At 30.8% G+C, this 10,421-nt stretch overlaps 1 protein-coding gene across 1 annotated transcript; it reads left to right on the forward strand.

The window, feature by feature from the left end:
• Positions 1-8,287: 8,287 nt before the first annotated feature.
• Positions 8,288-9,769, forward strand: LOC118045254 (uncharacterized). The gene is made up of 2 exons (XM_035053836.2): positions 8,288-9,042; positions 9,558-9,769. Exons 1-2 carry the CDS (start codon positions 8,601-8,603, stop codon positions 9,608-9,610), a joined length of 495 nt encoding a protein of 164 aa, XP_034909727.1. The 5' UTR covers positions 8,288-8,600; the 3' UTR covers positions 9,611-9,769.
• The last annotated feature ends 652 nt before the right edge of the window (positions 9,770-10,421 follow it).

Consider the following 10,421-nt stretch of genomic DNA (forward strand, 5'->3'; position numbering starts at 1 on the left):
CTTCTTCTTGCAGATCTCCATTCAAAAAGGCATTTTTAACATCAAGTTGTGAGATATATCATTAACGAACCAAAGCTACAACAATAAAAGTATGAATAGTAGTCATTTTTGCAACAAGGGTAAATGTCTCCTCTTAATCCATACCATACCATACTATTGAGAGTTTTATTTTTCAACCAACCTAGCTTTGCATCGCTTAATAGACCCATCAGAATTAGTCTTGATTTTTTACACCTAACAACAACCAACAACACTCTTACCAGGAGGTAGAAGAACCAAATCCCAAGTATCTTTCTCACACAAAGCAGAAAATTCCTTATCCATAGCTTGCTGCTAAATAGGATCAAAAATTGCCTCTTTATAGGAAAAAAGGCTTAGAGAGACAATGAATAAAAGCTAAAAAGGAAGTAAAAGATGAAGAATAACAAGAATAAGCAAAATCTGGTAGTTTTGTGGACTTACAAATGCGTGTGGATTGACGTAGAGGTAGATCTATAATCTTAGAAGAAGCTTGAGGGGCTATAGATGAGAATGGAGCTTCAGGTGTGCCAGAGAGTAAAGTGTTAGTACTTGTAGAATGATGAATACAAATTGGTCGAACATGAGAAAGGGTATCTGAGATACTAGGAACCTGCGATGATGAACTATCAGAATCCTCAGAAAATAGGTCTATACGAATAATATCAGGTCTAATCAAGCCATGAGTAGTAGATAGAACAGAAAAGAAAGGTATATGCTCAAGAAAGATAACATGATAACACATAAAGTTTTTGAGTTTTTAGATCAAAACAACGATACCCCTTTTTACCTTCATCATAACCCAAAAATACACAAACAGCAGATCAAGAGGACAACTTACTGCATTTTACATGGGAACGAAGAACAAAACAAGTACAACTAAACACTCTGAAGTAGGAATAATCAGGAACATACCCATATAATTTTTCAAAAATAAGAAAAACCTGAATTATAAGAAGATGGGATTGTATTAATCAAGCTTACAGTAGTAAGGACAACTTATCCCCAAAACTCACTAAGAACAAAAGCAGAGAACAAGCAATTTCAACAATGTGCCTGTGTTTTCTTTCAGCAACACTATTTTGCTCAGGAGTATCTGTACATGAAGTTTGGTGAATGGTTTCATCTAAGGCAAGCAACTAACAAAATTTATTAGAAGTGTATTCCCCACCCAAATCATATCGAAAGCATTTGATTACAGTAGAATGTTGAGTTTTTACAAGAGCTCGAAATGCTATATATATCTCATAGAATTCAGAACGATGTTTCATTAAATAAACCCAACAATAACAAATATGATCATCTATGAATGAAACATAATATCGAGCCCCTACTTTTGTAGCAATAGAAGAAGTTCCCTATATATCAAAATGAATCTAATCAAAAGGTGAAGAAGAAATAGAAATACTTCGATTAAAAAATAAAGCGAAAATTTTGTTAGTTTACATCCACTACAATCAGAAATATCACAAATGTTTAAATTTTCTAAAGCTCTTGTGGATGCTAAAAATCTTAAATGAAAAGATGAAATATGACCTAGACGAGAATGCCATAAATAAAAATTAGAAGATGAAAGACTCAAACAAAAGGAAGGTAAATCAACAATAGTAATAGTAGCAACGATGTCAACTAGCACTTTTAACTCATCCAAAATATATAGTTCATTCTCCCTATGGCTTATCCCAATCAGCTTATAAGGCTGCAGATCCTGTACACAACAAATAGAACCAGAAAACATGACTAAATAATTACTAGAATCACATATTTGACTAATAAAAGTAAGATTCAATTTGAGTTTTGAAATAAGATAAACATTAAAGAGAGACAAATGGGGTGTGACAATAGAATCAACACCTGCTAAGAGCATTAAAGTGCCTTCAACAGTCATAACAGGAATGAAGGACGAAGAGGACATAGAGGTGAAAGATGAAGAAATTGGAGACATGTGATGGGAAGCACCAGAATCCAAGATCCATTCAGAATGTGACATACCTAAGGAGCTATAAGGAAACTGGCCTATGAAAGAAGAAGCAAACATTGCTTATGGTTGTAAGGAGAAAAACTTTTAAAATTGCTCAGCCATAGTACTAGGATCGATGATAGAGCTTAATGAAGTTACTACTGCAGTATTGTGGTGTGGTGGTTTATAACCTTGAGGTGGTCTATGAGCATTAGATTGTGACTGCTATCATGTTTTCAAGCTTAATTATGTTGTCTCAACTTGGAATACTAAGCCTTCCAATGACCTTTCTGCTTACAGAAACTGCATTCATTGAAGCCAACTCTTGTGTAAAGCTTATTCTGATGATTAAAGAATGGCTTAGAGAGTACTACTAGTACAAAAAGATTTGAAGCAAAGAGAATTCCCTTTTCAAAATAAGACTGAAGACATATTTCTTCAACCAGTAACTCACTGACAATAGAGTCAACAGAAGGCAGTGGAGAACGATGTAGAATTGAACATTTAAGTCCTTCAAAATCATTATGAAGTGATGTTAAAAACTGTATCAATCATTGTTGCTCTCTACGCTCAATATAGGCATCACATGTCTTTAATTCTGTTGATTCTGTAAGAGCCAATTGATCCCAAAGATATGTCATGGCAGAATAAAACTCTTGAACACTCATATTTTTCTGATGAATACCTCGTATATTATTCTCTAATTGATACTGCTTTGCAAAATTTAATTGCGTGAATAACCATTGCAAATGATCTCAAACCTCCTTTGTTATCTCATACTTTGCCAACTGCGTACCTATAAAATGCTCAACGAAATTGTTAATCTAAGTAATAATTTTTACATTATTTGCTTCCCATGCATTTATCGAAGCAGCATCCCCTTCTTTAGTATTCTTAGGTACCACATAGATTCCACTAACATATCACCACATCTTTTAACCCTTAAGAAATTTTCTTATTACATAGCTCCAATACGAATAGTTCTTCTCATCCAACCTCACACTCATAGAGAACCAGAATGCAAAAGCATTGGAAAACAAAATATCAAATTGTAGAAATTGAATAAAGATTGCAAAAACTAAACAAATATCTTTTTGAAGTTATATAATTACTCCAAAACACACAAAAAAAAAAATTGCAGAAACTAAATGCAAATACCAGATTGTAGAAACTGAAGGGAAGACGAAATACCAAAATAATTATAGAAACTGAACGCAAATATCAAATTACAGAAGCTGAAAGAAAGACAAAATACCAAAGTCGGATCCATGAAAGTTGTGTTTAAGATCGTTTCATAAAACCTACTTTGATACCATGTTAAAATAATTCAATTAATACAAAGAAAATATGAACACGAAAGAGAAGAAGGATAGAATTCTCATTTTGTTTGTTTGTGAAAAAGTACATCATTTAATCTAAATACAAAAAAACTTATATATAGTTAAGCTAAAAATATTATTCTACCCTTAATAAATAAAACAAAATAAATATATTATTTAACAGTTTTGATATGGAATCAATACTGTTTTTGATTCAAGGCTGTCCTATATCCAAGGATGTTTGGTTCGCTTGCATACAAAACAGAAGGGACACGAAGATGTGAACGGGCAGCCAGATTGCCAGAAATCTCCATCTCTTTATTTCAGGAACGAATGTTAACTGCAAATTCTATCTTGAAAATTGCATCCGCTACCTTAAGCAGGTATCAGGAAGCAATACTTGAACCATCAATTGTCTAGCCTCGCCACCAAGAGGCGTGAATGTGGCAACCACCACCTGAATCCTCCGTGAAAATTAACACAGATTCGACGCTTTCCTCTACAGGTTGTGGCTTAGGTCTTGTTATTCGAGATTATGAGAGACGAGTCCTGCTTAGTGCTCACAAATTAACGTCTTCTTCCTCAGTCATCTATTCTGTTGGAGGCAGCACAAGCTAACATGGCTAGACTAGAAGAACTTGAAATCATTATTATGGAGGACGTTATTATTAAAAATTTATTTAATTAACATAATTTAAATAAATTATAAATGAATAAAAAATTAATCTTAAAAAAACTTTAGGGTTTTTCTTCAAAGAAGTTTTAGTTTTTCTAGATTTAATATTTGATTTATGATAACTAATTAAATATTGATAATGATAAAAACTAATTTTTATTTATTATTTAATTTTTTATCTTTCAAAATTCAATATAGAAAGAAGTGAACTAACTTGAGTTTTTAAAACATTTTCACGCTTTCTCAGCTTATTTTGAGCTTTTTAAAAAAAAAATTATGCGTTGGTTTTTTTTTTTTTTTCAAAATCTAGAGTTTATACCCATACTTTGTTGAGAGATATTTGAGTTTTTCTATTTTGATTCAATAATATATGTATTTAAATTAAGATGATGATATTGAAATCTTGTGAGGTATATTATAAATATTCTAGTTACACAAATAAAGAGTAATAAAGTCAGAAGAACAAATTATCCAGGCTTGAAAACAAAAAAAAAATTCATTCATTTAAATTGTCTCAACAAATGATTATCCTTTTTATTTTAATTTAAGCATTGTTATTTTTATTGTTAGTATGTATGCTAAGATTTTGATATTATTCATATTACAAGTTTGAATATATATGCTAAGTATGCATGGTAATATTCTTTTTATTATATTTATGTTAAAACTTGAAAGCATGCTTGTTTTAAATTTTTATTTTGCATATTTATAAATTTAAAATTATATGTATTCTAGACTTAAATAATTTTTTTTATATTTTATATATTCTTATTATGATAAATTAAACATACTTACTTATATATCTAATATAATATAACATATTTTGACAATATTACCTACACCTTTCTTGTGAATAACTTAGAGTTAATTGTCATAAACGTTTAATCACATATTATCCGATTTTAATTTTGGTTATTATGGTTATAGTGCATTCAAATCAACTTACTTGTGTACCAAGATTTTTTTTTTTTTTTAAGATAATACTAATTCTACATTGATTTTTCTTAATTACAAAAGGTAGCAAAAAGAATATCCCATTCAATATTTTTGCAAGTTGCCCTTCTAAAAAAAAAAAAAAAAAGCCCTCCGTATCATTTAGCTTTGCATGTCAGTCCAATAATTAAAAATAAAATCATAGAAGAGGTCAGGCATAAGTCACGAGTGGGGGGCCTACACAAGCCACATGTGGGCCACCTCTGACAGGCTACGTCCTTCAGCAGGTTTGGTTCTCTTAGATATCCAACAAGAAAGACGACATAAAACCACATATACACTAGGTTACAGGTTAAGTCTTTGGTCCACGTGTGTCAAATCATATAGCTAGGGACACCTAGTAAGATAACCCACGCGTTACATAATCATTATTTTTAGAAAACTTTTGTCGTAAAAACAGCGTCGCAATAGACTCTTCAGAGACAGCAAAGCATTGCTTGTACTCCACCCCTCCAGCCCTCACTCCTTGTCATGCTTATCAGCCCGCTTGGGATCATCGTGTAAATGTACTTATTGTTATTTTTAAAAATATATTAAAATAATAATTTTTTTAATTTTTAAAAATTATTTTTAATATTAGTATATTAAAATAATCTAAATATACTAAAAAAATTAATTTCAAGCAAAAAAATTATAAAAAAATTTTAAAGTTTTTCAAAAATACTTTTAAAACGTAAAAATAAATAAAATCTTTTTCAAGATAAAAGACTCGATTCATTTTATTAATTTATAATTTATAATTTTTTAAAATGAGGAATTTGGTCTATATTTATCGAAAGATAATTATGCTTCCTGGTGTAAAAAAAAAAAAAACAACTCTTATATATCTTCTAACAAAAATAATGTAAATTTTAACTTACTCTTTCTTCTATTTAAACAATATTAAGTTATCTGGTGTTGAATGAATTCTTGTGTTTTTAATGTCTTTAGTTCTTTTATTGATTTCTTGTTAATCGTATTAAACTATCCATGTAATTTGAATTTTGAGATTAGTCATTAGATGAATATGTATTAGACGGAAGTGAAGGTACATAATTTTAAAATTATTGGGAAAAAGATTTAATCTCAATTATATATAAACTGATATAATATATTAATAATAAGTTAACAGTTAAAACTTAAAACTACTTAAGAGCTACCTCATGGTTTAAAAACTAGGAAAACTAACATTGTTAATAACGAGGAATTGGTAACAATTATTTTTTAAAATATTATTTTGCTTGGAAATATATCAAAATAATATTATTTTTTATTTTTAAAAAATTATTTTTGACATTATCACATCAAAATAATAAATAAAACATAAAAAGTAATTTTAAATAAAAAAATTTCAATTTTTTTAGAAATATCATTTGAAATACAATTTCAAACGATCCCAATAAGTTTTAGAGTCTGTATTGTGTCAAGAATATAATAAAAATTGTTTTTCAAAGTGCTTTTTATTAAGAAAAATATTTAAATAATATTATTTTTTTCAAAATTTATTTGTAACATTAGTGCATTAAAATGGTTCAAAAATATATTAAAAAATTAATTTAAAACTAAAAAATTAATTTTTAAAAAAAAGCAATATTAATAAAATCCATGATGCATTCTAATAAGTTTAAAAAACTCGGATTAATTTCTCCATGTGAAGAACACTGTCGGTCACTGACACATGATACCCTTGTTTGTTCATTTAGTGGTCAGCCAGATCTAAAAGGCAGTAAGGCTAGTAAATAAATATAGAAAGAAAGTGGATAGAATCATAACTGATGACAGAAGTTGATAAATTTAACCTTTTTTTACCCTTCATTTAGCTGCAGAACTGGCCTGAAGGTGACCTTCAAAGGAGTGCCTTTTTGACTGCATCTGCTCCCTTTACCTCCTCCTTGGACTCCATGATCTGTGGTAATTGACTAAAGTGGCCTTTACTAGATTGTTTTAATATTTAAATGGAAAAAATAAAATCATATATACATTTTGATATATTTTAAAATAAAAAATATTTTAAAAATAACTATAGCTACAGCTATAAACACTGCATAATCCAAGATTTTTTCTTGGATAAATTATTGAAAGTTTGCTTGCCATGGGGGGAATTAGCTAGAGACATTTTCATCATTGCAGTACTTTTAATTCTTTGACAAGCAACTTTTGAATCAAATAATTAGAGTACCAACCACCAAGATTATGAGGCATGCATGGGATTTGTAATTAGATTTTATCAATTATACTTGGACCAATATACACATTTTACGGTGCTATTATTAGGCCATAGATTTTATGATCATTCTCCAAGGCCATTGAAGCTTATTTTGAAAAATTAATTGCCTCATGAACCAATATTTGTTTAGTATATTGGTTCCAAATTAAAAAAAAAAAAAAAGTCAACAATATTGTGGAATCCTACTACTACACACAACATCACATAAATCCAGGACACCATGCGTAAAAAAGAAAAAAAGAAAAGGAAAAATAAATCGAGCTATTAATATATAGATAGAATCCTCATATGGGATCCACTAGAGTTCATTTTTCTTATTTCTTTACGACTTGTTGAGCATGGTTTCATGGTACAAGAAGACTTTCATGCTTATGCTTGCAAGTTTAATGTAGAGTATTAGAAGACACGAAACTTGAGAGTACGTGTGAAAACTTTGGTTCTAATACTAAGTACCTATCGTGATTTTTCCTTCCCTTGCGTGATGGAAGAAAATAAGGGTAGATTTCAACATTTCACTTATTTTTTTCTTTCTCCCGAGGACTTTAAGAATATCATTTAATTGTACAAGTAGCCTCAATTTAAACCCAAATAAATATTTATATCAATCTTATCTCTTCAAGTTTCATGAATTCCCAATTAAGTTTTTTCATCTGTATTTGGTCATATTTTTACTCTTTTTTATAGGAAATAACATCTTTTATTTTAAGAAATTGTCCATCCAAAATTAAGCCCAATTTAGTGTTGGGGATAAGAGAAAATTTATTAAAAGGAAAAATAGATGCATTTTTGAAGTTAAGAGGATACATACATACATACATATTTATATATCTTGTTTGAAAAAAAAATTGATGTTGAATTGATTTTAATTTTATTTTTTAGAAGCCATCTATTCGAGTCTTATAAATTTTAAAATTATTAAAAGTTTATATAGTTATTAATTTTAGGATCTATAAAATTAATCAAAGTATGTGCAAACTGACCCGTACTCATGTTAATTAAAATAAAAATTGATTTTAAATTGATTAATAATGTAATTTACACCTATACTTATGAACAAGACGTTGCTCTCACAATTATGGAAGATATTCTTAGGTGCATTACTTAAGGAGGTCTCGGTCCTTACAAGACAATCCAATGAAAACATCAAGCAAGGCATCAAATGACACTTCCATAAACTATCAGCAACAGACCCAACAACATCTATAATTAAGGCTCATTACTTGATAAATTACAAAACATTTAAAAGCTCCTAATCAAACGCATTTTGGTCCCAGCCACCAACAACCATGGCCAATTCAGTAACTCCGCCTCTCTAACCCTCCCTTTTTTAAAACAGTTCTTCTACTTTCCAGCCCAAAAACCACCCCTTAAACCCTCTCTCTCTCTCTCTCTCTCTCTCTCTGCTCTTTACTCTCTAGACAAACATCCATGGCCATCTTTAACACCAGGACCAGAATAGTCTTTTTCTGCACACTAAGCTTGCTCGTCCTTTTCTCTCCACGGCTCTCTTCCTCCTCTTCAATCCATGACCTTCTTATCTCAAAGGGGTTACCAGCTGGCCTCCTCCCTAAAGAAGTCAAGTCCTACACCCTGTCTGAAGATGGCTACTTAGAGGTGTTCCTCGATGGTCCATGCTTGACCAAGTATGAGAATAGGGTCTTCTTTGAAAGCGTGGTGAGGGCTAATCTCACTTATCGTAGTCTCTCAGGGGTTGTCGGTTTGTCTCAAGAAGAACTCTTTCTTTGGCTACCAGTTAAAGATATCATAGTTGATGATCCAGAATCAGGACTTATTTTGTTTGACATTGGGGTTGCTCATAAGCAACTTTCTTTATCACTCTTTGAAGATCCACCAAATTGCAAGCCTCAAGGTATATCACATTTCTTTAATCTTTATTTTCTTTTTATTTCTTCCCCATCATGTGTTGATCCTTATTGATTAATTGATTTCATCCAGAATATATATAATCTAATTGTTCTTGGTATGTATTAACTAGTGAATAGCCAGCCTTGATTCCCCTTCTCCTGTTTCATGGCGGGTGCATGGTTTGTAACTTATGAAATGGCTAATTAAGTAGCCAGCAGTTTCTCTGTTGTGAGTTTAGTAAACGAAACTGCCTTGGGTTTTAATGCCTGCATGCCATGTCCGTTTCTTCCAGTGACATTCATCGGCTGGTGCCTCAGACCTAGAAACTGCTCACGCAGCACTGTGTTTTGTTTTTTTCCTTGTTTTGTTTGCGTGCTCTGTTACCTTTCACAGAGAAATCCAAGATTTTTTCTTAAAAGAACGCACAACGTTGTGTTAATCTGTTATATTTTTTGAAGGGAAAAAGACGTGTAGGTTTTTCATGATAATAAGAGGGTTTAAGCATGTGAATGTGTGCAGGTGAGTTGAAGAACCATGCGAGGAAGGAGAAAGGGTTTGCGGCAGTGAGATAGAAGATGGATGCCACCCTGTTTCTTCAACTTTTTTCAATTTCCATAAAAGAAATGTTTTGTTTAATGATCCATAATATATGTAGGTGCTATATCAGATTAGAGGTTTTGTTAGTTCATGTATAAAAATGGCAATTCTGAGAATCTTCTAACTTGTATTCATTTACCTTTGTTCCTCCAGCCCTAACCATTCTTCATTTTTGAAGTTAAAAAGATTAGATAAGAATCAAAGCAAAGAATTCAATGCAATACGATGATTCTAAATCCGTTATTTTCTGGATTTATTTTGAGAAAAAAAAACAAAATATATAAAAAAACTTTATTACCCCTAAAAAATAATAAGTTAAAATTTGTTATAAATCACCATCTCTCCAGACTCCAATTACATGCTTCTCTAAATAATTCTAACAATTTTTTTATTTTTTTTTTGGAATATAGAAGTCTTAATAGCTATCTGGCCTCCATTTTTGAGAAACGGGTCCTATTTCAAAAGGATGCAAAAGCCTCCCGTCACGGGTGAAGTTTGTGCTTCTTTGCAGACAACAAACTTTTTCTTTTGATGGATTATTATTATATATAAATAATCCTTTTTTAGTGTATTATTGCCATCTTCTATAGTGAAAATCACCTTCTTGTAGGGAACTTTATTTTACGCGGGAATTGTGGGGTATCCTAAGTCGGGTCGTCATGTCTCTTTGTTTTGGATGGACCACAAGCGACTTAATGCTGGGCTCTGTATTAATAATTACACTTTGTTTTTGTGTATGTGCCTTTGGCACTTTCACGAACCTTCAGTTTTTTATTTTAAATTAAT

Source organism: Populus alba, chromosome 1 (assembly GCF_005239225.2).
Source record: "Populus alba chromosome 1, ASM523922v2, whole genome shotgun sequence".
NCBI classification, from domain to species: domain Eukaryota; kingdom Viridiplantae; phylum Streptophyta; class Magnoliopsida; order Malpighiales; family Salicaceae; genus Populus; species Populus alba.

Excerpts from the sequence above, each read along its gene's own strand:
- LOC118045254 (XM_035053836.2), top strand. The coding sequence starts at position 8,601 with ATGGCCATCTTTAACACCAGGACCAGAATAGTCTTTTTCTGCACACTA. Across the intron at positions 9,043-9,557 it reads ACCAAATTGCAAGCCTCAAG|GTGAGTTGAAGAACCATGCG; the intron begins GTATATCACATT and ends GAATGTGTGCAG.